The sequence below is a fragment of the Caretta caretta genome, chromosome 4, assembly GCF_965140235.1.
Source record: "Caretta caretta isolate rCarCar2 chromosome 4, rCarCar1.hap1, whole genome shotgun sequence".
Classification (NCBI taxonomy): domain Eukaryota; kingdom Metazoa; phylum Chordata; order Testudines; family Cheloniidae; genus Caretta; species Caretta caretta.
Window position 1 is genome coordinate 147688330 of NC_134209.1, and position 27957 is coordinate 147716286.

General features: G+C 40.5%; 1 protein-coding gene across 1 annotated transcript in view; it reads left to right on the forward strand.

Annotated features, from left to right (window-relative positions):
* ATRN (attractin) overlaps positions 1–27957 on the forward strand; it is a 273056-nt gene that overhangs the window by 103408 nt on the left and 141691 nt on the right. Inside the window, exons 5-14 of the mRNA XM_048846395.2 lie at positions 82–287; positions 1428–1596; positions 3072–3162; positions 4037–4280; positions 7419–7602; positions 8913–9067; positions 14921–15005; positions 24473–24693; positions 26461–26576; positions 27291–27429. Of these exons, the coding sequence (XP_048702352.2) occupies positions 82–287; positions 1428–1596; positions 3072–3162; positions 4037–4280; positions 7419–7602; positions 8913–9067; positions 14921–15005; positions 24473–24693; positions 26461–26576; positions 27291–27429 (1610 nt within the window). The remainder of the gene's footprint in view (positions 1–81; positions 288–1427; positions 1597–3071; positions 3163–4036; positions 4281–7418; positions 7603–8912; positions 9068–14920; positions 15006–24472; positions 24694–26460; positions 26577–27290; positions 27430–27957) is intronic.

Genomic DNA, 27957 nt, shown 5'->3' on the forward strand with positions numbered 1-27957 from the left:
CAGCAGCTCTTTGTGTAATAAGAGGCAAGACTTGGTAGTCAATTGAACTGCTGACAAACATAGTTTTCCCCATGTTTGCAGTTTCAACATGTGTCCCAATAATTGTTCTGGCCGAGGAGAGTGCAAACTCAGTAACGGCAGTAACTCTGTTAAATGTGAATGTTCTGAACACTGGAAAGGAGAGGCGTGTGATATTCCTTATTGCACAGATGATTGTGGATATCCTGCGAGAGGTCAGTGCAACATGAATGGGACCAAAGGATGCTCGTGCTATTCAGACTGGCAAGGTAAGTGCCTTGATAAACAGGAAGAGATTTTTTTGCTGAGAGGGGGGATGCTTTTCCCTGTGGGACATTTGCAGTTAAATCAGGATTGCATGCTGCAGAGATTATAGTGTCTGGCAGATGTTTTCACTCAGCAGATGTTGATTCCACTCTCCTCCCTGCTGTGCCTTGCTCACCTGCATACATCAGAGCCTTGATCCTGCTTTCTCAAACATTACCATGTATCTCTTTAAAAAAAAAAAAAAAGGTAAAAAAAAAAAAAAAGTAAGTTACTGACCATATGAGCAAGTGAATGCGGTCTTAGAAGACATAAGGATGTACGATTGTACCTGAAAGCAAAGTTGAGACTTCAGGTAGGATTTAACTTGTCTCAAAAATACATGAAACATATTTGTTTCTAATTCTGTTCACGTACTGCCACACTGAAGTGTGGAGCTGTGCTCCATTTTTAATTAAAAAAACCTATAATTTCACCTCTTGCAATGTTCAGTTTCTCACATAAAATTGATTTTCTTTGTATATTTTAAGAGCTAAAATTAGTCAGTCACATAAAAAAAATCCCCAAATACTTTAAGAAGTGAATGTGTATAGTACTGAAATATAGCCACCTCTAGGGTTAAGCACAGCAGCTGTTTGACAGCATATAGCAACACTGCAAATTAGTTTAGAGAAGGAATTGTGAATAGTATATTGGCAGAAACTTTAGAAGGAATTTAGATAAACAAAATTAAATTATCCAAATCCAGGGCACCAGGGATTATCCAAATTTACCAGAGCATCAAGGATAACAGTTCTACTCCTGGGGGAAAAGTCTATGGAATGTTTAATGGCCACAGGTGATTAGGACCCAGATCTTATGTCCACTGTGCCTCCAAATAATGTGTTAGAGGACTGGTTGAGTACTGTCAGAGAGGGAAGATTTCTCTCTACTGAATCCCCAGCTTCAATGGTTTTGAGGTCTACCATCCAAGCATTGGGCTTAGGTTGTGAAATTTGCAATGAAATTGCCACCCAATGTGGCACAGCTACAAGCTGCGTCCTTACTCTCCTACTTTTGAAGCTTTATTTTATCCATAAATGGTCACTTACACGTATGTTTGTAACAGTGTTTCTCAACATTTTAAACTTATTTTTCATTAAAAGGTCCTGGCTGTGCACTCCCTGTACCAGCTAATCAGTCGTTCTGGACTCGTGAGGAATACTCTAGTCCAAAGCTTCCCAGAGCGTCTCACAAAGCTGTTGTCAGTGGCAATGTAATGTGGGTTGTTGGAGGCTACATGTTCAATCATTCCGATTCCCGTATGGTTTTAGCGTGAGTAAAACCCAAATACCTTGATATCATTTTTGTTTTTCCAACTACAAGATGATATTAGATGTCTAGAATTAATTTTAGAAAATATCACCCTGCAAACTGTGTCCAGACCTGTGCCCTGCGCAAAGCTAGGATCTGTCAACATGAGTTTACTAATGTTTGTTGGGAGCTAGTTTTGGAAAAACTTCATACAGAGTCCTGAGGTACAGTAAGTGCTGGCCTACTCCACCTTCCTGCAACACTGTCCTGTCTTACTATTATTATTCTCTGTATATTCATCCATAAGCCCCACAAGTTCTGTCTTGCCTCACCTTCAGTGAGGCGGAGTCTACATCCTCTCAGAGGCCATCTGAATTAACTCATTCTTATAAAACAGTTTCTGCTATTTAACCTGCATGATTTCAGGTTGTGACTGCTTAACGAAGCTCTATTGGCTATTGAAATGGATATTTGAACTTAGAAAGAGAAGAAGCATATCCCAATGGATGGGGCACCAGACTGCGACGGACGCACTGTGTGACTTTGAGCAAGTCATTTAAACTCTGTGCCCTCATCTGTAAAATGAGGATGACACCCACTGTTGTGAAGAATATTGTTATATCTTTTATACCATTATCATTAAGTGCACACTGATAATCTCTGTGGAAAGCTTTTAAACCACCTCTTGATCCAGATAGTGTTACAAACTAACAGGTATAGGGCCTAATTCTGCCCTAAAATGCATACATATAGCTTCCATCAGCTTCAGTGAGAGTCATGCATTCAGAACTTGGGACAGCGTTTGGTCCATAAGTAGCAGTTTCTCTAAGCCATACTTGAAGGTCATTTGAAAATTCACGTATCATTGCAAGGCAGTCCATCCTCATTTTCACTAGCTACTTTTTCAAAGTCTTGCCTTGTTTTTTCGTCTCACTAAACACATGCGGATAGACTTCATTAAAGATTTATCTTAAAGCTGATTTTTCTTTACATGAATGTAAGCATTGCAAATATAGCTACTTCCCTAGATGTAAAGCCAATGAACTTTTTTTGTGATGGGGTCTTTCTCTTGTTGATTTCCCTTGCCAAATTAAGTTTAGAGAGAGTTTTTATGGTTGAATGATGAAAGTGTAATTAAAAAATACTATGCTATGAATACTGACGGTTTCCTATAGAAATGTTGGAATTTACCCTGAGCTTTTGTAAAACCTATTTTTGACACACCTCAGATCCTCAGTTGGTATAAATTGGTATAGCTCCGTCTGAATGTTGTCACTCTTGGTTTTGCGTAGAAGTATGGTAAAGAAACAAAAGTATATTTGTTTAAAGTATACTGCTTAAGTTTGACTTTTATCCATAAAAGATTTTTTTATATATAATTTGTAACAATGTGTCTTCATACTTTTATTAATATATCTTTCCTAACAAATCCTGAGAAGGACTGGTAAACTTGTATATAAATTACACAAAAAAATCTCAAATTCTCATTTATACAGGTATGACCTTGTTTCTGAGGAGTGGCTTCCACTGAACAGCACTGTGAACTCTGTAGAGATTAGATATGGTCACTCATTGGCATTACATGAGGTAGGTAGTTTCATTAGTGCTAATTAAATCTTGCTTTCAATTGTATTAGTTCTGTGTATATAATGCCTTGGGAGAAGCATTGCTTACCTATTTGAGTGGCAAGGGCAGCCCAAGGGATAAAAGAAAAGAAAAAACAAAAAGTTCATGTTAAGGTAATCCTACCAGACAGTTAAATTTAGTGGCATATACATTGCGTTGGAATTTTTTTGAATACAAAGAATATGGCTGGATGTGTCACTTGTATATTAGCATAATTTCAGACTTGGTCATCTTTTGTTCGATTCTGACTGCTTAAATAATTTGAGGCTCTTCACTTGCTTAGTAGTCATAGATTTTTAAAATAATATACTTTTTCATTTTTATTTTTCTTGAGGTAGAGAGGATAGCATAGGGAACTTACCTTTTTTCCTCCTTAAGTACGTTGTACATCAGACAACATAATTTGAATAAGACCAGGAGGAGATGGACAGATGTTGCCCTAGATTTGCATTGGCCTTGTTAAACTCTGCCATAACTCCTTAATAGTTAACAAGAAAAAGGTACATTACTGTTGTCCTTTTCCAGAGTGAGGCTGAGGAGAATTCAAATAGTTTTATTTACCTTATACTTAGAAGGAAAAATGAGACAGTTTTTCTTAATTTTTGTTTAACATCAGTGAAATGGTTGTATCTTCCATAATGCTTAGGAGACTTTTTCATTTAACTTTCCATCAGCATTAGCAGGAGTTATCAGTAAAAATCTGCACACATTGCACAATATGTGGTGGACATTTGTTGGGGAACTATGAACCATAGCAGTTTGTTTCTTTTGTATGTGTGGTGTGTTAATGGCCAAAAAGTCTGACCATTTCTTTATTAAACCAACTTTTTTCCAGAATAAAATCTATATGTATGGAGGAAAAATAGATGCAACAGGGAATGTGACCAATCAGCTGTGGGTATTCCATATACACAATGAGTCATGGGTTCAAGTGACCCCAGAAGCCAAGGAGCAGTATGCCGTTGTTGGCCACTCAGCACACGTTGTCACTCTGGAAGATGGCAGTGTTGTTATGCTCGTCATCTTTGGGCACTGCCCTCTGTATGGATATATCAGCAATCTGCAGGAATACAACCTTGGTAGGTACAGTCTTACCACTTGCTTGTATTTCAGTGTTCAGTTTGCAACCATTAATCAGATCCATGCAAAAACAGAATATTGAACTTACTGATGTTCAACTTCCTCCTTTTTTTCTACACTATATTTTTTAGAACTTGAATCTAATTCCTTGTACAAAATGCCTGAATTATCTGTACAGTGACTAGAAAGGCATGTACCCCTTAAGGCTATCCAGTATATGTGACAGAACTGCAATGAAGTATGAGGCAAGTTAAACTGATTATGAAGCAACCTTGAGTTTTGTTGAAAGCATTCTAAAAATATACAGCAAAGTAGAAATGTAACTAAAATACCAGGAATACCACACTCTTGCAGGGCTTGTGGAGGGTCTTTCTGGACTGTGGGAAGTGTTGGTGGCTCCCGACCATGGTGTCTCCCTACCATGCCTCCAGAATGAAACCTCAAACTCTCCAGGGTTTTTTCTTGATGTTTAGAAAGCTACAAACTCTTTTGTAGCAGCTTTCATTATGCATGATTTGTGAATAATTGAGTCAGATTCATTATAAAATGAATTTAAAACAAATCTGTTCTTTACTTGCAAGTGGGATGCCGTTTCTTCTTGTGTATATATTGCTGCATTCTGTACCTAGCGCCCAGATAAAACGTTATGTAGCATCATCCTCTTTGGGGGTGACTGGATTCATATTTCATGTATTGTATTTCACACATATGCATACCTTCATCAAAAGCTATTTGTATCTCAGAAGCTCATCAGTTTTTAGAGACGTTCAGATATAAAAGTTAGACTGTAAGCTCTCCTAGATGGTTGCTGTGTCTTGCTGTATTTATATACAATGTCCAAGACAGTAAGGCACTGATCTCAATTGGTGCCTATAAGTATTAGCATACTATAAACAGCAAATCATAATTTTGCAGTATATTATTGGTTTATACATTGTATTCATATATGTGTTAACTCTTCCAGTTCATTTTCATAAATAACTTTTTTACTTCCTTAATTCATTGAAGCTTTATCTTGATTTTAAGGCATAGTACCCAACATTTGGTTGGGGCCAAATTTTGTAGTTAGCCACTGACTTTTTTTTTACTTGTCAGAGTTTTTTTACTTGTCCTCCTTTAAATCTCTAATGTCACAGTCCTGGAATTAGTTTGGCTTTTTGATTTACCTGGAGAACTTTTTGTTTAATCTAGGCATGCAGTGCCATTAGGTAACATGCTGGGATGTAGTTACTGTATCTGAAATAGCTGATGTTAGGAATTTGTGATTTTCTTAAGAAGTGAGCAAAAGGAAACAAGATTTCTAGACTGCCATGTTGAATGGTGGCGTCACAGGCTATGGCAAATATGGATACCAAAATCTCCCTTATGGGTCATTCAGATTATGTGCATTACTTTGGCAAAAATGCTATACAGCTGATTGTGGCCTAGTATTAAAGCTGAGAAGAGGCATTTTTCCCCCTGTGCCACCCTCTCCTTTAAATAAAAACAGTCCAAAACTTTTTCAGTATCTAGGAAACACAGTCTCCTGATATATGAACAACAACTGTGTCCTGATTTATTGTCAGAGGTAATGATTCTTATAGAAACAAACCAAGAGACAGTCTTGGTTCATTAGGGGAGTCTCCTTCATCATCAGTTTTATATTTCCTGTATGGAAAAATCCCTTTGAAGAGATAGACTTGTAGTCAGAGCTAGAGTCTGCTGCTTTAGAAAATTATGATGTGGGAACTCGGATATGGTTTTCTTCCTAGTTCTTAAAGACACTCAGGTGCATAAAGAAAAGGAGTACTTGTGGCACCTTAGAGACTAACCAGTTTATTTGAGCATAAGCTTTCGTGAGCTACAGCTCACTTCATCCGATGAAGTGAGCTGTAGCTCACGAAAGCTTATGCTCAAATAAATTGGTTAGTCTCTAAGGTGCCACAAGTACTCCTTTTCTTTTTGTGAATACAGACTAACACGGCTGTTACTCTGAAACTGTCAGGTGCATAAGTTTCCAAAGGCTACATCATTCATTTCCTTTAATTTTTGGGAAGAAGTCCTTGCATATCTGTCAGAACCCTGAATTTATTTTGTTTCTTCCCGTATTTGCCTGCCTTGGGAAGTCTGCATAGCATTTCATTCAGAGCCTTTCAGCATTGCTCCTTAATTGGAAAAAAAAAAAGTTTTTGTGTTTAGTTGAGTAAAATGCTTCTCTCAGGCTTATGATGTTTCCTTTGTTATGCTCCCAAACCCTGCCATTCCAGAGAGTCAGGGACCAGGGCCATCAATCACACCTGGACTCTCAAGCTTGGCTATGAAGAACACTATAGTTAGGCCACCAGGCAGGCATTCTTTTAAAAAATATATCCCAGTGAGTTTGGCTTCTATGCTTTCTTGACTAACATCTATAGAATATTCAAAACAAGTGCTTTTGGATACCATAACAAATCAAGTCACTTTAGTGGTGATATGATGTCACCGAAATGTGACAGATTATTTTAATGTTTTTTATATTTCACTCTCTTGGCTTGTCTTTGAAGTTTAATGAATGACTGTTGGAGGAGAATGCTTATGGTCTAATTCAGGGGTAGGCAACCTATGGCACGCATGTCAAAGGCGGCACACGACCTGATTTTCACTGGCACTCACACTGCCCGGGTCCTGGCCACTGCTCCGGGGGGCTCTGCATTTTAATTTAATTTTAAATGAAGCTTCTTAAACATTTTAAAAGCCTTATTTACTTTACATACAACAATAGTTTAGTTATATATTATAGACTTCTAGAAAGAGACCTTCTAAAAATGTTAAAATGTATTACTGGCACACGAAACCTTAAATTAGAGTGAATAAATGAAGACTCGGCACACGTCTTCTGAAAGGTTGCCGACCCCTGGTCTAATTAAAAGAATCAGACAGCACAACACCTCTTGGCAGCTAACTTACCCACTGAGTAGGCACTTTTTTTTTCCTTTGAGGAGTAACTTAGACTGGCTCTTAAACAGTAAAAGACAAAGAGAAGCTGTCGCTATGGCGTATGCAGTGCTAATGGTTTTGAGTTAAGGGAGAGTCTGTTCCCTAGCTAAATCTGTTGACCTGTTTTCAGTGCTGATACTTTACATGTCTTTTGTCACGTACAAGTTTCATTCTCTTCTTAGCGACAAATACATGGAATATTTTACAAACGAGTGGAGCCTTGGTGCAGGGAGGCTACGGTCACAGCAGTGTTTACGATCCAAACACCAAATCAATCTATATCCATGGAGGTTACAAAGCATTCAGTGCCAACAAGTATAGACTAGCAGATGACTTATACAAATATGAAGTTGATACACGGATGTGGTAAGTATCTTTGCACCTTCTAACCTCATCTGCATGTAATGTCTGAGTACTGGCTGTTTGCAGGACAATAAAGTATTACCTGGTCAATTAAACTGAAGGTAGAATACTACTGGCTTCTGTGACTTGGGTTTCAGGTTGTGCGCCCACTCCTTTCTGCCCAACTAACGTTAGAAGTTCAGGCTTCCACTTCTGTCCCTTCTCAGGACTGGTGGTACATCCCATAAGATCTTCTAAACTGCCTTCTGGCAGCCCATTTTTTCTGAGCACTTTCCTCCCCTTCAAGGGGAGTGGTGCCTCAAAAGCCCACCCATGCTTTTGGCTGGTTGCTCAACAGGCTTTTGCATTCCGGCCTCCGTCCAGGAGCAGAGCAGTGCTCAGAAACTCCTTCCATGCAGGAAGTGCCACAGCACTCAGCTCGCTATCCCACACCAGAGCAGGTCATTGGGCTGCATTGTTGAGTGCTTTGTTGTAGAAATGTGACTTACAGGTAGGGAAAATCTTTCCCTCTCCATGAACTGCAGTCACAAAGTTGATGTCCAGCAGCATCCCAGTGACAACAACTTTGCTGGTTCTGGTGGCATGAACCCACACAGCCAGGAAACTGATATTCGGTCGGCGGTGCATTCCATCCCAAACCTTTTAAGGCCTTACCCTCTCAAAACAACGGGGAAATCGCAGATGAGACTGCTCTGTTTAGCTCTCAGTACTGTTAATCATGTTGCTTTGATGCAAGGTCAGTGGCTAATATAATTAATGCTGTCCATGGTTTAATCGTGGCCGAGGCATCCGCCTTTACATGTATTAATCTGCAGAGCTGTATTATTAGTTCAGAAGTTTCAGTCAAGATATTTTGGTTGCGGGAGGAACAGCATCCGATTTCAGCAGTGACCCTTTGGGTTGGCTTAGGGTTTTGTAACCACCGGGACAATCATGCAATGCTCCCGGGTAGTTTTTGGCTCAACAGCTGTTGCTGGCCAAATGCTAAATATTGTGTTTTGGTGAAGACTGGAGGTGGCAGGTGGATGTATTACATCCTTATCCAGGACAAGAAGTTTCAGTAGAATGCCACTGAATGAATATGGCCCCAAGAATCGGGGGGAAGGAGGGTAGTTGAGAAGAGTAAATCAAATTATAGGAGGCAAGGAGCAGACTGGAAAGAAAAGACCATTGCATATTATATTAGAAAAATAAGTAAGTGGATTGCCACCACAAATCTGTCTCCAAAGTGGGTTTGGAAATTACTTTATCTTTGTCAGGTGGAGGGGTTGTTAGTTTCTTAAAAAAATATGTGTGTGTTTTCATTTCTGAAGGACGATTCTTAAAGATAGTAGATTTTTCCGCTATTTGCACACTGCTGTGATAATGAGTGGAACCATGCTGGTGTTTGGAGGAAATACACACAATGACACATCAATGAGCCATGGTGCTAAGTGCTTTTCTTCAGATTTTATGGCATATGATATTGGTAAGTTCCCAAGCAAAAACTTTTTCATGGAGATGAAAAGAGAAAACTGTCTTTAAAATGACTAATTTACATGCTGTGTATATGATACCAAATTTTATTGTAAGAATACTGCAGGAGAATGCATAAGCAGGCAAGACCGACTTAACTTGGTTTGCTGCACATTTCAAAACAATTGAACTGGATACTAGCAGTGCAGCGATTTTGTAGGCAAGTACAGGAGCAGTTATATAGTCAGTAGAAGCACACATACAACCTTGAATATTAAAACCCCGTTTCTGAGTAGGAGAGATGTGGTTTGGAATAAGTTTGTTGTTTACTCATTTTGGACAGTGTTTGGGGATGTTTAGCTTGGGTAAACAACACACATTAGCATAAGGGATGTAGTTTTAACATCTCATCTGGGGAACTAATCTGGCATCTCCTAGACGCTGTATCTGTGATGTAACAGAAACTTAGTATGTCATGACAAATACAAACACTGGATGCTGCTAGAGCTTGCCATATAGTCAGCATTCTCTATTAGTTGACCTTAGGTCTAGGAGCAGGGTCTCCTGAATATAAAGCATCACAACAAGATAAATCTTGATTGAGTAATGTGTACACTCCATAAATCCAAATGTCTCTGCAAGTGCTATTGAATAACCAAGCCAAAGGACTGGGGTTTATTTCAAAGGATTAGACATTGGTGACTTCGTGTAGCCAGAAGAGGGCAGCATTTATTTGCAAATACCTAGTCCAGAAACTATATTAAATAAATATAAGAGGTGAAATTATTTAAAAAGAGAAAATACATGCATATCCAGAGAATTGAAATTTTAGGAGAAAGCACCATACAGAATTCAAATTGCTGTATCTTCGGGTATATCTACACTGCAGTTAAACACCTGCAACTGGCTCGGGTTAAGGGGGTGTTTAATTGAGGTGTACATATTTGGGCTGGAGCCTAGGCTATAGGACCCTACAGAGTGAGAAAGGTGCAGAGCTTGGGCTACAGCCCAAGCCTGCACATCTGCATTGCAGTTAAACACCCCTTTAGCCTGAGCCCCGTGAGCCTGAGTCAGCTGACAGAGGCCAGCTGTGGGTTTTTAATTGCAGTGTAGACATATCCTTAGGTATTAAATACAGCAAAGGATAGATCTCACCTACTGAAATTCCCTTAAGTAAAGAATCTCTTCTTGATTCCCTGTAATAGGGTTAATATTCTGAATTTTGACTTCTTGATTTAAGCAAGTTTTTAAACTACACCGGACCCTCGCTAGAACTCAGGATTTGGGATCCATGTGCAGTACCACGTTAACACGGGAACCGCATTAAAATGAATTGCAATTAAAGTAATTAAATTTGGGATCCATGGCCGCGACCGCGTTATATGCGAATTTGCGCTATATAGACGCGCGTTCTAGCGAGGGTCTGGTGTATTTATCATTTTAAAAGGTCAACATAAAAATCATTTACAGTAAGGCCATGAATACAATTACTGTCCCCGGAAAAGGAGAAAAAAATAAATCTCTAATGTTTGCCCTATCAAACTGTTATGATACCAATTACTGAGTAAAGCTATATATTTTGACAGCACATATGTTCTGTTTGGATAATCAATACATTGTAAATCTCAGGTTGGAAGGAGAGAATTCTTAGTAATTTCTATACCATTAGTTTTTTCCAATATTTGATCTTCTGTTAAAGATTGAGAAAGGAGCTTAGAAAGCAAAACATATCAAGTCTCCTAATACTCTAGAAAAATATATTTTTTTGGCCCCTCATAACTCACAATTTGCTGGATATAAAATTACAAATTATGCTCCAATTTTGCTGAAGTCTTCTATTACAAACTTGAACCATGTGTGCTAGTCTTATGAATGATGTCAGAAAAAGTTACATCCTGTAACAATTGAGTAGATAACTTAAAAAAAAAAATCAATTTCAGAATAACCATTTGCTAGAGCAATAAATGGAGCTAGTAGAGTCCTAACTATTTCTCTTCTCACAAACCTTCTTGTCTAGGTGTGGCACAGGAAGAAGGTAAATAAATGACTCTCTGTGGAAGGGTAGTTCCAGATCAAATCTCTTACCCCACAGTTCCTCAAATAACTTTCCTAAAGAAATAATAGGGTTATTTCTCACTGCACCCTCTTGTAAGTCGATTTGCACACCTGTTGGAGGATGTGGATTTATTTTCCAGTGGCTTCAACCTGTGATGCAACATAGCATAACCTTATATTAAAGACTTTGTCAACAGTCTGGAACTCTTTAGATTTTCTTCCCTAATAAAATACTGACTTTTCTCTATTAATTGCATAGAGATTTCCAGTTTCTCAGTCTTATGAAACATGTTAACTTATTGTAGATCAATTAACAAAGTTCAGTGTCTTCCTCTTCTGATGCTGAAGAAGTCAAACTATGAGAGAGGCTCTACCTACACCGGCAGGGATAAAAAGTGTGCAGTCTTTTGGACATTAGCCTCCACGGCATTCCCTTTTACTTGGCCCAACATATAGCACTTTAATTTAGCAAACTTTTTCTGCTTTTGTTCCTTTGGCTGATTAGTGGGTTCTCTGTGTCTTGTGTGATTTCTTCATAGTGCCTAAAGAAAGAAATTACATGAGAAACCAAAGTAAATAATCAGCACTCAGAAATGTAGTTTATTATCCAATAAGTTCTTGGGAATGTATTGGAGGCAATATTTTATTTCAGAAGATGGAGACAGCTATGAGAGGAGAGGCTGTTCTAGATTTGATTTTTGACAATTAGGGAGGAACTGGTAGAGAATTTGAAAGTGGAAGTCAGCTTGGGTGAAAGTGATCATGAAATGATAGAGTTCATGATTCTAAGGAATGGTAGGTGGGAGAACAACAAAATAAAGACAATGGATTTCAAGTAGGCAGACTTTAGCAAACTCAGGGAGTTCATAGGTAAGCTCCCATGAGAAGCAAGTCTAAGGGGAAAAACAATTGAAGACAGTCGGCCGTTTTTCAAAGAGACATTATTCAGGGCACAAGAAGAAACTATTGCACTGCGTAGGAAAGATAGGAAGTATGGCAAGAGACTACCCTGACTTAACCAGGAGATCTTCAATGATCTAAAATCAAAAAAGTCCTACGAAAAGTGGAAACTAGGTCAAATTACAAAGGATGAATATGAACAAATAACACAAGTATGTAGAGACAAAATTAGAAAGGCCAAGGCACAAAACGAGATCAAACTAGCTAGAGACATAAAGGGTAACAAGAAAACGTTCTACAAATACATTAGAAGCAAGAGGAAGACCAAGGACAGGGTAGGCCCGTTACCCAATGAGGGGGAAAAAAATAGCAACAGAAAATGTGGAAATGGCAAAGGTGCTTAATGACTTCTTTGTTTCGGTTTTCACCAAGAAGATTGGTGGTGACTGGATGTCTAACATAGTGAATGCCAGTGAAAATGAGGAAGGATCGGAAGAGGCTCAAACAGGGAAAGAACAAGTCAAAAATTACTTGGACAAATTAGATGTCTTCAAGTCACCAGGGCCTGATGAAATGCATCATAGAATACTCAAGGAGCTGACTGAGGAGATATCTGAGCCAATAGCGATTATCTTTGAGAAGTCATGGAAGATGGGAGAGATTCCAGAAGACTGGAAAAAGGCAAATAGAGTGCCCATCTATAAAAAGGGATATAAGGACAACCCAGGGAATTACAGACCAGTCAGCTTAACTTCTGTACCCGGAAAGATAATGGAGCAAAATAATTAAGCAATCAATTTGCAAACACCTAGAAGATAATAAGGTGATAAGTTAGCATGTTTTTGTCAAAAACAAATCATGTCAAACCAACCTGATAGCTTTTTTTGACAGGGTAACAAGCCTTGTGGATAGCGGGGAAGCGGTAGACTTGGTATATCTTGATTTTAATAAAGCTTTTGATACTGTCCAGCATGACCTTCTCATAAATAAACTAGGGAAATGCAACCTAGATGGAGCTACTATAAGGTGAGTGCATAACTGGTTAGAAAACCATTCCCCGAGAGTAGTTATCTGTGGTTCAGCGTCATGCTGGAAGGGCATAACGAGTGGGGTCCCACAGGGATCAGTTCTGGGTCCGGTTCTGGTCAATATCTTCATCAATGATTTAGATAATGGCATAGAGAGTACACTTAATAAAGTTTGCGGATGGTACCAATCTGGGAGGGGTTGCAAGTGCTTTGGAGGATAGGATTAAAATTCAAAATGATCTGGAGAAATGGTCTGAAGTAAATAGGATGAAATTCAATAAGGACAAATGCAAAGTACTCCACTTAGGAAGGAACAATCAGTTGCACATATACAAAATGGGAAATGACTGTCTAGGAAGGAGTACTGCGGAAAGGGATCTGGAGGTCATAGTGGGCCACAAGCTAAATATGAGTCAACAGTGTAACGCTGTTGCAAAAAAAGCGAACGTCATTCTGGGATGTTTTAGCAGGAGTGTTGTAAGCAAGACACGAGAAGTAATTCTTCCACTCTACTCTGTGCTGATTAGGCCACAAGTGGAGCATTGTGTCCAGTTCTGGGTGCCGCATTTCAGGAAAGATGTGGACAAATTGGAGAAAGTCCAGAGAAGAGCAACAAAAATGATTAAAGGTCTAGAAAACATGACCTATGAGGGAAGATTGAAAAAAATGCATTTGTTTTGTCTGGGGAAGAGAAGACTGAGAGGGGACATGCTAACAGTTTTCCAGTACATATAATGTTCTTACAAGGAGGAGGGAGAAGAATTGTTCTTATCCTCTGAGGATAGGACAAGAAGCAATGGGCTTAAATTGCAGCAAGGGAGGTTTAGGTTGGACATGAGGGAAACTTACTAACTGTCAGGGTGGTTAAGCACTGGAATAAATTGCCTAGGGAGCTGGTGGAATCTCCATCATTGGAGATTTTTTAAAAGCGGGTTAGACAAACACCTGTCAGGGATAGTCTAGATACTTAGTCCTGCCTTGAGTGCAGGGGACGGGACTAGATGACCTCTCGAGGTCCCTTCCAGTTCTCTGATTCTATGTTATGCTAATAGAAAAGAATGCAATAATCACACAATAGTTTTAAAAAAAAATCATGAATCAAAACTATTATGCCAGGCTTCCCTCAAATCACATAACTGCGAAATAATAATGATCTGTGTATACATATCTTAAAGCCCTTGCTCCACATTATGTCCATTCAGGGCAAAACTGAGGACGTTCACATATAAACGGGTAAAAAGTAGGTTCATTGTTTAGTGATTAATTCCAGTAATTAAAACAAACAAAAAAACCCCACAAACTGTTACCCATAATTCTCCCGAAGTCCTTGAAGGTTATTCCACTGAGTCCCTCCAAGGGAGGCCAGCAGGAGCAGCTAGCTCTCCAGCAGTACAGCTTACGCCCCCGCTGCATGGATGGGTGCGAAGGCTGGGGAAGAACCATTGCATGCCATCGCCTCCTCTTTGGGGGCTTCATGGGAAAGTACGGATAAGAGCGGTCCCTTAACTCCCTGAAGCACAGGGAATGCTACTGTGCCCAGTCCTTATGCAGGCTGCATGATGGCGTAGGGAAGGCTCATTGCACTCCTGCCCACCAGAGACCCGTGTAAGAGCCAGGCTGTATCTGGCCCTAAGATAGTCTCAAATGGATACAGCGTTCGCTTTGTCGTGAAATGTTGTATAGTGTGTTGTGCCTTGTGCTTTTAAACAGCTACCACATTCCATTGTAGAAGGTGGTTGCATTGTGGTGAGGGATGAAATGGTTTCTGTGTAGCTATTGAAGTACTGTACTTTGGGATCTTTCAGGAAGAAATGTGCTATTTAAATGTCAGTTATTAATTATGCTAGAGGAACTTTTCTGAAGTGAGCTTTCCTTAATCCTAGCTTGTGATCATTGGTCAGTACTTCCTCGACCTGATCTCCATCATGATGTCGACAGATTTGGACATTCTGCTGTGCTGAGTAACAGGTCAGAAGACAAAAAAAAAGTCTTGCTTTATATCTGCATACTGTGTAGTTAAATGAGCCCATATGCAAACATATATGTATGTGTTTATAAGGTCACTGAGAACTTCCAACTGGAAACCAAATTCAAGTTCTGTGACCTTACTTCCTGTCATAGCTTCAACTTGCATCTCTGCTGAAGATTTCCAACCTATAACCTCTCGATTTCCAACCTATAACCTTTCTTATTTTTAGCTGTCCTGACTCATTCTCTTCTCCGACTAGACCAGACACTATTGCCATCTCATCTCTAGAACTTAATCAGTCCAAAATTGAGTTTTTCCTCTTCCCTCCAAATACTTCTCCTTCTCTTTCCTTCTCAATCTCCATTGTCATCTCTGTTTTTATTAGTTTTAATAGCTCCAAAAATAGACTCTCTCTTCACTGCTCCTACTAATAAGACCTCTGTTCACATCTTCGTTACCTTTTTTTGCTTGCTGGTAGCCTTCCTCCTGTCTGGCCTCATCTGTCTTTTGACAGAAACATATGCTGTTTAGGCAGAAATACAGTTGGGGTCCATGCCATTTTGCTGGCTACGTTTGCTATAATAAAATCCACGTTTTAAGGAGTATGTGATTTGCTAAGTCTCTGGTTTTGGTTCCAGTGCCATCTCTCTCTGAGGATGCCTCTCTTAAACACATGAAAGGAGGGAGATTATTTAAGTCACAAATGAGAGCTAGGCATGTAATTCCCAAAAACTTTCAAGGGAGTTGAGCTTCTAGCTGCCCTTCATGCCTTTGAAAATCTCACACAAAATAGATAGCAGCTTGACTGTATACTAAATACCTTCAATGCAATGACTTTTGTGAATTGCATTTAAGCATATACTTAAGTTTTTTCCTTAATTGGGACCAAAAATAACTGTAGGATGAAAGGAAAGAACTTTTGCCCACCAAATTTCTATTCAGTTCTGTTAGTTTTCATATTCTGCATTAACTAGTCCAGTGGTTCTCAAACCGTGGGTCAGGACCGCCAGGGCCTGCATTATATTTGCTGAAGCTAAAGCCTGAGCTCCACCCCTGTCCTGGGCAGTGGGGCTCGGGCTGTGGCTCCCTCTTCCCCCACCCAAGGCGGCAGGGCCCGGTCTCTGCACCCCTCCCAGGGTCATTTCGTAACTTTGTTGTCAGAAGGGGGTCGCGGTGCAATGATGTTTGAGAACCCCTGAACTAGTCATTATTAAAACAAAATTGTGTGTGCAGGCGTGTAAAAGTAGCAGTAACACAAAGGTGGTATTGTGCCTAAAACATAGATGTGATCCTTGCCCTCACGAGCGTGGAAAAATCAATTCCCTAGCTAAATAGTGTTCTGTTTTATCAGTTGACAAAAATTACTCTTTGACTGTTCATTTGCAAAGAGCCACAGCATAATTTTGATCTTTGTGATGGCATTGTCTCACCCAAGACATTTTCCCTCGTCACGTCTCAATATCAGACGAATTCAACACCCCAACCTCAGCACCAGTGCCACCCACAATATATTCTCCTATACCTCTCTGACGTCTTTTAGCGCCATCTCCCCATTGTTGTTGCCATGCTAGTAATAGAGGCAAGGCATATGGCGTACACTCTGAATGTGGTGCACTCACATTTAATCGCAACTCCTCCAGCCAGATTGGTTGGTCCACAATAGTTGGGGCTTCAGTTATTTCCCCACTTCTATCTGGATGTTCATCCACCATGATTCTTGGGGCGGTTTTATTTACTGGTATTTGATTAAGAAGCACGAAATAGCTACCATGTCCCCAAAAGTATATTCCTGTGTTGATTTTCCTGAAACAGCTTAATTTCACCATTATGGAAGAATTTACCATAGCATCATACATCTACATCTCCTTCCTTAGAAGTTTTTAAGGTCAGGCTTGACAAAGCCCTGGCTGGGATGATTTAATTGGGGATTGGTCCTGCTTTGAGCAGGGGGTTGGACTAGATGACCTCCTGAGGTCCCTACCAACCCTGATATTCTATGATTCTATGATACGCTTCGAGAGCTGCTGACTCATTCCATCCCACATGGACATTAGCCAATTCTTTTTCATAAATCACATCCAGGGTAGTTGCATTAAATCCCAAATTCCAAAAAAGTGCAATTCAGGAAGCTTATATTCGTGTTGTTTTCATTATGACTAAATTGAAAGGTCAACCAGCACTCCCCTGTTATAATATAAAAATACCTCCATTGCTTCTCCAAGTCCTCTGGTTTTAAATATTCTCATGTGAATCCTTTACCGTTTTCCCACCATATTTCAAATTTCACCTCAAAAGGTTCCCCCTCCCATCTGTTTTTGTTTGGTCCTGCTTTCTCCATTGTGTCACATGGATAGCTGAACGTATTAGCCCCTTTAATCCATATCTCCATTTTAGAGGTGCTCCCATGTGCATATCCTTGTACCCCTAAACTTCTCCAGATACTCACAAAATATAAAAACCAGAAGTCATATCCCCGCCTTTCAGGGTACCATAATTTCCGTTTTTTCCTGAATCATTGCTGACAGTGTTAGAACTTTTACTTTAAAATCAATTTTCATTCCCTGCAAACTTTTTCTTCTTCTGGTTCCACCCCTCTTGTGTTGAGGTCATGGTCGTTATTCCAAAAGAATAATGTCCAGTGCCTCGGAATATACTACCCCATCAGCTTTTGTTAAGCCTTTGCTAACCCCGTCTGTTTTTGCTCGAGCTCTGGTAGTCTTCTTCCTAAAATGTAATTCACACAGCACAATCTTTCCACCAGACAAATAATGCAAAGCAAAATGAGTGTAAGCAGCAAGCCAATTGCAAAAGTCATAGCACAGTATCCACACTCCCAATTCAGGATCTGTTCGGGATATCTCCGGTGCAGTTGGACATTCCCCTTCTATTAATCTTTGGTCCGTAACTTTAATTTTGATGTGTGTACCCATTTCCCCCTTTTTCCCTTATTAATTTGCACTACAGTGAGGGAAATTTTATTCATAATTGAAAAGGCTCCAACCCATTTTGATTCTAAGACATGATCTTTTGATGTCAGCCTCAGATACATCACCTTATCCCCTATGTTCCATAATTTCGTATCTTGAGTGGCCTGTGAGTTCACATATTCTCTTGCTTTCCAAATTGCATCTGTTAATCTAAATTCCATTTTCTTAAGTTCAGTCGGTAACTCTTTAACGCGTTGGGTAAGCGATACTTCCTCTACTTCCCCTTCTCCTGGCTACAGTAGAGGGCTCCACAGCCTCATAGGCTTTCCAAAGAGAATTTAGCATGGCTAGTACCCTGTACCTACCTCATCACTACTTCAAATTGCCACCAACACCAATGGTAATTTCTCATCCCAATCTTTACCTGTTTCCTATACCACTTTTCGTAGAGCCTGCTTAATCATTGGATTCATTCTCTCTACTGATCCTTGCAAAAAGGTGCCACAAGTACTCCTTTTCTTTCTACTGATCCTGATGATTGAGGATGATAAGGAATGTGTAACTGCTGCTTTATTCCTAAAGCTTTCAGTAAGCTTTTCATTACTTACCCCACAAAATGCGGCCTATTATCCAAATCAATTACTCTGAGTTCCATACCTGCTAAAAACAATTTCCCATAGTTTCTTAGTGGTGGTCTCTGCAGTATAATTCTGGGTAGGAATCGCCTCCATCCATCCGGAAAAAGAATCCACAACCACCAGCAAATACTGATTTCCTCTGGAAGTTTTCGGCAACTTATCAATATAGTCCATTTGTATCCTACTCCATGGCCCTACAATTCTCTGATGTAACAATGGCCCTGCACTAGGTGTTTTGTTGCTGTCTGCCACTCATTTTGTACCATTTTTAACCAATCCTTCTACATCTTCCCGTACTCGAGGCCAAATTTCAATTTGTTTCACCTTAAAAAGCAGCATATTCTCTATTCCTTGGTGTGCCATGGAGTGGCAGATGTTAATAATTTCATCCCTTTGCAGTTTTTTTCAGGTACCCATCTTAACTCTCCTGTCTCTTTGTTCACTGCATGCAATGAGCCTATTTCCACCCTCCATTCTCTGTTCCCAGTAGCAGCAGGCTGGGAATAGATGATGTTCTCCTGGAATTTGGTATATCACTTAAATTCCCACCTTGAATGGACCAGGCTTTCTAGACAGATCATACCATGCATTGACTTTTGCCGCTATATGTGTTAATCCATCTTGTACAATTTCCATCAAAATAATGGTAATGACAAGACAAACCAGACAAATCACACAGCATAATTTTCGTTGCAACAGTAGATGGTGTTCTAAGTTGTTCTGCTGGCACCAGCTTGCCTGTAGTGTCTGAAAAACAAAAAAACCCACATTTCCTTCCCCGTTGTGGGGACAGATTATTGCTTAAAAATCTCCTTTACGAATCTCCTTGCTGATTGCAAGAAAAACAGAGAAATTACCTCTATACTTTCCTGTGATTTGTTCTATAGACTGGTCAGATTTCAATGGCTTCTACCCTTAAAGAAAAGGGTGAATTATCCCACTGTTTGTTTATGAAATTCATGAGGCAGAGTACTTCAGTTTCCCTTTTTGTACAGCAGACTAGGTTTGTAATAGCTTCTCTGCTGTGCCAAGCTTTAAGTTTATTCACAGGTAATAGCTGAGAGTATTACTATGAGATCTTTGAACATGAGATTTATTTTTAATGACCATTTTTAGCATGCTGAAAATCCCTCCCCCCGCCCCCCCAAATTACACACATTATACATTGTTACAAGGTTACTCACTAGCATTTATGTCAAGGTTTAACATTGTGACAGTCTGATTACTTAGAGCCACTTCAAGGCTGGGTGTTTCTGACATTGCTTCTTTTGTACATTTCACCCCTGCTCTTGCTTCAAAGATACACTGTCTGTCTTTTTGTGCCCCTCCTGCAATACTTAGCTGCTATTTATTACCAAAATAAAAATACAAAGGGATCCAGAATCTCTCTCCATTTTCCCAGTTGTGGCTGTCCCTGCCATGGCCACAGTCTTCAGTCCTCATTTTAAAAGATATTAAACTTTATAACCACATGGAAGTACCCAAAGGGTTAAATGCTAAATACCAAAGCCACATCATACTAGCTGCCATCTCTGGCAAAAGGGTCTGTCAATGTTGTAACTTTGGATGTGAGATTCAAATGCCATTTTAGTGGTATTATTTTTTTATTTAAAAAAAATTGGGCTTGTTTTGATCTTAAACCTACAAAAAGAATTTTACAAACCAGGAGTGTTGGTTTAGGTCCTTAAAACCTTACGTAATTACACACAAATATTTACACACACACATTCTTTTTTGTGTGCTTAATATTCCTTGCACTGCTCTAATTATTTTTTTCATAATACTATACCCAGATTATATTCCCATTTTGTATAATTGAAGGCAGTCAAGTTAAGTTCTAATACCCCTCCTAACCCCCACCCCACACCTTACCCCTAGTGATTTTGATTACAAACTATTCCTGTGCGAAAAGGGCCCATTTCCCCTCAGAATAGTTGTAAAGACTTTTGGGGATAACACATTGTGGTAGCAGTAGCCACTCTACCTGACGCCCTTGTATAATTTGTTTAACTACCACGGTTTCACCCAATGTGACTGTACCGCATTGCATGTATATTTATATTTACATAACTGGGTTTTATTATTAAACCAAGAATTCCCTTTTTATAACACCACAACTATTACTTTTTAACGTTCTCACAGATCCAAAGTGTTTACTTCCCTACAAAGTCTGTTGCCTTAAATATAAAGGGAAGGGTAAACCTCTTTAAAATCCCTCCTGGCCAGAGGAAAAAATCCTCTCACCTGTAAAGGGTTAAGAAGCTAAAGGTAACCTTGCTGGCACCTGACCAAAAAGACCAATGAGGAGACAAGATATTTTCAAAAGCTGGGAGGAGGGAGAAAAACAAAGGGTCTGTGTCTGTCTGTATGCTGTTTTTGCCGGGGACAGAACAGGAATGGAGTCTTAGAACTTTTAGTAAGTAATCTAGCTAGGTATGTGTTAGATTATGATTTCTTTAAATGGCTGAGAAAAGAGCTGTGCTGAATAGAATGACTATTCCTGTCTGTGTGTCTTTTTTGTAACTTAAGGTTTTGCCTAGAGGGATTCTCTATGTTTTGAATCTAATTACCCTGTAAGGTATCTACCATCCTGATTTTACAGAGGTGATTCCTTTACTTCTATTAAAAGTCTTCTTGTAAGAAAACTGAATGCTTTTTCATTGTTCTAAGATCCAAGGGTTTGGGTCTGTGGTCACCTATGCAAATTGGTGAGGATTTTTACCAAACCTTCCCCAGGAAGTGGGGTGCAAGGGTTGGGAGGATTTGGGGGGGAAAGACGTGTCCAAACTACGTTTCCCAGTAAATCCAGTTAAAGTTTGGTGGTGGCAGTGGAAATTCCAAGGGCAAAGGGTAAAATTAATTTGTACCTTGGGGAAGTTTTAACCTAAACTGGTAAAAGTAAGCTTAGGAGGTTTTTATGCAGGTCCCCACATCTGTACCCTAGAGTTCAGAGTGGGGAAGGAACCTTGACATCTGTAGTATTAATTTTTGCAAAAGCTACTTGTAACTCTTCACTTACTTACTTCTGCATTCAATTCTTTAAGGTGCAATACAGCTGCCTTACCCTGTGGCTTTTCTGTTGTTGTTGCTGCTTTTGTTTGCACCTCCCTTGAATTGCAGAAGTGCTATTCTCTGTTGCAGTTAATTGTTTCTGAGCAACTTCAGGGGTTAACCCATTCACTCTCCCTTTTTCACTTCAAAACTTTTTTTTTTTTCCTTTTTTCACTCCGACCAAGTGGCAGCTCCTGTCTCTTAAGGTGGTGTATTAACTTTGCTTCTGATTCCAAACCCTATTGTGCCACGTAATTTTTAACTGCCCCAAACTTTAATTTACAATCCTCCAGTAGCCTTTACTAGAGTAGCACCAAATGTAAAAAAAGTTACTGGCAGTCTCCCATAATGCTGCCTTTACTCTAAACCAGGGGTCTCAAACGCAAATGACCACGAGGGCCACGTGAGGACTAGTACATTGGCCCGAGGGCTGCACCACTGACCAACCCCTCCCTGGCCCCGCCCCGCCCCCCCCTTCGGTGAGGCCACGCCCCTGCCCTGCTTCTTCCCACCCCTTCCCTGCCCCCATTCCAACCCCTTCCCTGAAATCCACCACCCCAACTCCGCCCCCTCCCTGTCCCCAGGGGGTGCAGGAGGGGTGCGGAGTGCATCGGGGGCTCAGGGCAGGGAGTAGGGGTGCAGGGTGTGGCAGGCTACTCAGGGCAGGGGGTCGGGGTGCAGGAGGGGTGTGGGGTGCAGCAGGGGGCTCAGGTCAGGGGGTTCAGCTGCAGGAGGGGTTCGGGGGGCGGGTCCAGCCCGGCATGCACCAGAGGCAGGGCAGGCTCCCTGCCTGCCTGCCCTGCCCCCGCGCCGCTCCGGGAAGCGGCTGGGACCTGGGAGATGGGGGAGCACAGGGGTCTGTGTGTTGCCCTGGCTGCTCCTCCAGGTACCTCCCCGGAAGCTCCCATTGGCCGGGAACGGGGAACCGCAGCCAACGGGAACTTCGGGGGAGGTACCTGGAGGAGCAGCCAGGGCAACACACAGTCCCCTGTGCCCCCCCATCTCCCAGGTCCCGGCCGCTTCCCGGAGCAGCACGGGGGCAGGGCAGGCAAGCAAGGAGGGAGCCTGCCCTGCCCCCGGTTCACGCCGGCCTGGAGCTACTCTAGGTAAATGCTGGGGGGGCGGGGGTGCCACGAGGAGCTGGCGGGCCGCGTGTTTGAGACCCCCGCTCTAAACTTCGTACAAGCGGACTTAAGTGCCTCATTTCTTTTACCCTCTCCCCTGGTTCCTGTCACACCGACAGAGAGCAGAAGACCAGAAATCCAAAGTGCAGGCACTGCAATGTTTATTGGGGTTAATTCCAAGCAAACATATTCATAGCTCTACACGCTGGCAGAGTCTGTTCCCCAGTATTCCGTTCCCAGCTCTGATGCCACAGAGCCTTGCCTGTGTCCCCATTCCATCATTCTCTTTTCCAGTTCTCTAGTTTCTTTTCCCAGCTGTTCCAACTGAGTCTGCATTACTTGTGCTTGCCTTACGTCCTTCTCTAAACTTTCCTGGCAGATTTTAAAACTTTCTTGCGGGGTCTGTAGCCCGGCACATGCCTCCCCCTTGTATTCAATTACCTTTTTCGTAGCCTGCCACAACAGCCATATCACAGCTGTCCTGCTTCTTGCTGGCATTAGGCTTGTATAGCTGTACATACTTCTCAAACATGTTTTCTAATGTATCAGTTATCACATCAGGTTCCACTGTATCCTCCATCCAAGGGCAGGTCCCAAATGCAGTAATCTCCGTCCCTAACATAGAAGGGGCTTAACTTTAATCCGTTAGCGTGCCTCCTCTACCCCTTTACTCTTTTTAAACATCTCAAAAACCTCGCACGGTATCTCCCCGCACGCTCTCACTCACTTATACTTAATATGGCATGTTCCCAAAACTCAACGCAGTATCTCCCCAAGCGGACTTCTAATCCTACAAATAAGGAGTCACCTGTGAGACCCCGTCTCACAATCCAGCACTCCTTATATCTCTCCTCCCCTTCCCCCCCCGCCCCCGCAATTCTCCACCAAATGTTAGGCTCTGATAGAGGCCTTCCTACGGGATGGGGGAGCAGGCAGATACTGGAAGTGTTGGTATATAATACTCTAAATATTTTTTTGGTTGAGAATATAAACCCCACTCACTCCACATTCACACTCCTTTCATACTACACCGGAGTCTGAAGATCCGAAGCAAATCCCAATGGCTAGTCGAAATTCAGTCCGATCACCAGGCATGGGGAGCCTCACATTACACGCCTCTTCTTTTTCAGGGATCTGGGTCTGGGTCTGGCTGCAATTTCAGCTATAGCAAACAACTTTTTTTATAGACCAGACTGTTGCATCATTAGCTCTTTGTCTGTTTAATAAGCCTTTCATCCATAATTCCAGGAGAGCAGTTCTGGGCAGGCCGCCGTAATCCAAGACGTTCCATTTCCTCTTATGGACATGACAAAGTTTGTTTTGCATGACAATTCTTGACTGCTCATAACCTTAAATCCTTGCTTCAGGTGCCAGCACACAACTCACGTACGCATACAGCATTTATACTAGGCCCGTATGGCCTATACCGTATTGCAACATATAGATCACAACAATCCCTGACTGAGGAGTGATCTGATGCAGTTTATGGCTCAAAAGTCATGGACTGAGATTTACTGAACTAATGGAACTCTGAGACACCATTCTGTTTAATGTGTTCCTTAACCAACATCTATTTATTTAATTGGATTTACAAGAAGAGGGCTCCTATCGATGTATTCTAGGTGCCCTGCACAGTTATCAAGAGCTGTATAACTGAAATGCAGCTATAAATGGTCTACAAATATATGAACATAACATTTACTTCAATTTTCTTATTTATGTTTAGCACTGTGTATATATTTGGAGGTTTCAACAGTCTCCTCCTGAGCGATATCCTGAGGTATACACCAGAAAGCTGTGAAGCTTATGACAATGAGACATCTTGCTTAAGAGCAGGTCCTGGAGTCAGGTGTGTGTGGAACACCACTTTTTCTCTGTGTGTCCCATGGGAAAGAGCAACAGCAGAGCAACAACAAAAAGTTTTTGAAGAATGTCCTTCAAAACCAGGTATGTATGCATTGCACTTCTATAACATAGACACATAGCAACGAGTATATTTGTGTTAAAAAGATGCACTACCACCAAAACAAGGCACTCCACTACACATGCTTCTCCATCTTAGAGGATAAAAGAACAAACATCACGTGACCGATGTGTAGTCTCATAGCTTAATGCACTACTGGAAGGTACTCTGGATACTGTGGTGATGAGTGTGGAATAAAAGCATATATAGAATAGACTTCTTTGCTTTTTTCTTTCCATACTGTTTCAAATCTTCTCTGTTCCTCCTCACATTTTTGTACATTACATTGTTCACTAAATAGTCAAAGTCAGGGACTGTGGGCCAAGATTCTATATGATATGAACTTCAGCTATAATCATGAACAAGTCAGCTGCGCCTACACTATTGGGTATGCCAAATCTTTTCATTACCACAGTTGTAAACTTCAGGTTATTTCTTGAAAATATTCAACATTCCAAGAGTTAGCAAAAAGATAAACGAGTAAAAATCGAGGAGTTGGCTGGTTTTGTGGTCCCAAAAATAATTTGAATGTGTTTAGTATGTTTCTTCTAGCAGTAAGTGACAACAGCGTGTGCATTAGCAAGCTATTGCTACATACCTTGTGTAGAAGGTGCACCTGTAGACTTCTAATAAACAGCCTTTTGTGTCTTACTGTGAGAGCATGACTTTAATTTTGTGTTAATAAAAACTGGACAGTGTACAAATTAAATGCTACAGTAAAGTGATAGAAATGGCTTGAGGGCCACAGACTGCTGCTGAAATGATTGCTTGGCTGTTTGGGGGCTGGACAGTTAAAACTCTCAATTTTTCTCCTTTAAACATCCACCCAACTCAGACTGTTGCTATTATCTTTGCTCTTTTATTAAATTTCCCAATGGGAGACAGGCTTGGACCATTGTTCCATAGAAAGTGACTGAGATTTGTCATTCTGAGAGCCTCCAACTCTGTTGACAAGCACCATTGGGAAAGATGGAGCAGGGCCATGCTGCACTCCTTTGTGCTCACCAAGAGGGAAGGTGTCATCAGATAATTGTTGCTATCACTTTTTCAACTAGAGTGGGGAGAGGGGCTCATAGAGTTACTAATCTTTGAGCAATTTCTTGGAACTACATTTAATTCTGGACTCCATTTATTAAAATTTCTAACAGCTATCAAGTCTGCAATAGTTTATGCCAGTGCTCTGCCAGCTCCCAGAGTTGATTTTTTTCTGAAACTTGCTTCTGTAGTATATTGCATCCTTTAATTGTGTGAAAACAATTGATGTAAAAGGACAGTAATTTGGGATCTTTAGTGTATAAACAAAGTACTGCATAAGCAGAGTAGATAAACGAGGAAGATGATGAACTGGAAGATTTAAACTTCATATGAAACTCCCAATTGAGAGCCAGGATTTCTGAAAAATGTGTCTGCATTTGCACACTTAAATTAGATGTCCATTTGTCATTTGCACATATGTCTATTGGGCTTACATGGGCAATCTCAACATTTGTGTGTCTTTCTCCATTGAATTGCAGGTGCACTTTCCTGAAAGTGACTTAAAATTTATTGACAGAGGAAATTAATGGAATTTCTTTCAACTTAGTTAAATTAAAGTAAAAACAAGAAGTCCAGTTTAATTGATAGCTGTTGTGGGTTATGGGAAATCTGTTGGCACAGCCATTGGTTATAACACGTGTGTAAACAGCTTCTTAGAACTCTGTCAGGAAATGCTTGTTTTGGGTCATGCAGGTTTTTTTCTTTAATTGTTGTAGACCATGAAAAATGTAATCAGATTACAGACTGCTATAGCTGTACAGCGAATACGAATAACTGTCAATGGTGCACTGACCAGTGTATCTTAAAGCATAACAACTGCACAGATGATCAGGTAAACATGTTTAATAATCACTCTGAAAATGTTAATCTTGCTATGAAGTTTCAAATGTCAGGAAAACTAATCTGTGTCACAATGACTTCTATGTATGTGTTTCTGCTGTGTAACTGTAACTACAAACATCTGAATTTCTTGAGGTTCAGTGGCTTTTTGTGGGACCCTGGATTATATTATACTTCAGCTACTTAAGTAGTGAGTATCCTAAAGAGACAATGGGAAGGGGCAAGGAAAGATGAGGATATCAGTAATAACATCAAGTATCAGGGGGTAGCCGTGTTAGTCTGGAACTGTAAAAGTGGCAAAGAATCCTGTGGCAGCTTATAGACTAACAGACGTATTGGAGCATAAGCTTTCGTGGGTGAATACCCACTTCGTCGGCATCTTTGCCACTAATAACATCATAAGATTTATTTGGTAAGGCACGTGCACATCTTGATGATTCCATTCATAAGTCCAAAAAACCCTTGATTCTCTCCTCACATCTTTTAAGCAAGATGGCACAACTGGTTTAAGAGGGACTTGAGCATGGTGAGGGAGGTGGCTTAGCATGCAGGTTTGGGGAAGGAATTCTGAACATGATACATCTTCTGAAAATATTGGTCCTTCAGTAGACCTAATTTGTTGCCCCTTCTACAGAATTATAGTGGTGGTCCTTGTGAGCGTGAATAGACATGTAAGAAAAAAACGTAAACATCCCGTGTGTTTTAGGTACCCCTTACTGAATATGACAAATGCCCCAAGGATAATCCCGCATATTATTGTAACAAAAAGACAAGTTGTAAAAGCTGTGCCATGGATCAGAACTGTCAGTGGGAGCCCAGAAATCAAGAGTGCATAGCTTTACCTGGTATGTATATTTTGTATTTAAAAACAAATACTAAATCCCTAAATCCAAAAACATCCTTTATTTTCCTCATCAAAATCTATGATTAGGGTGAGGTAAGGACTGTTCTTTATAAGGAACAATTAGTTTTATATATATGTTAATGTTATGTGAGATTTGCTTTGAAATCCAACTGATTTTTATTTTTGAATACAAATATTCATACTGTAAAAAAGATGCGGAAAAGAAATACTATTTTTCAGTTCACCTCATACAAGTACTGTACTGCGATCTCTTTAGTGTGAAAATGCAACTTACAAATGTGGACTTTTTTTAATGTAACTGCACTCAAAACAAAAACAATATAAAACTTTAGCGCCTACAAGTCCAAGCATGAAGGGGCGTATGAATGTTTAGTGTATCTGGCACATAAATACCTTGCAATGTTTACAACAGTGCCAGGCGAATGCCTGTTCTTACTTTCAGGTGACATTGTAAATATGAAGCAGGCATTAAATAAGAAGCATTGTCTCCTGTAAATGTAAACAAACT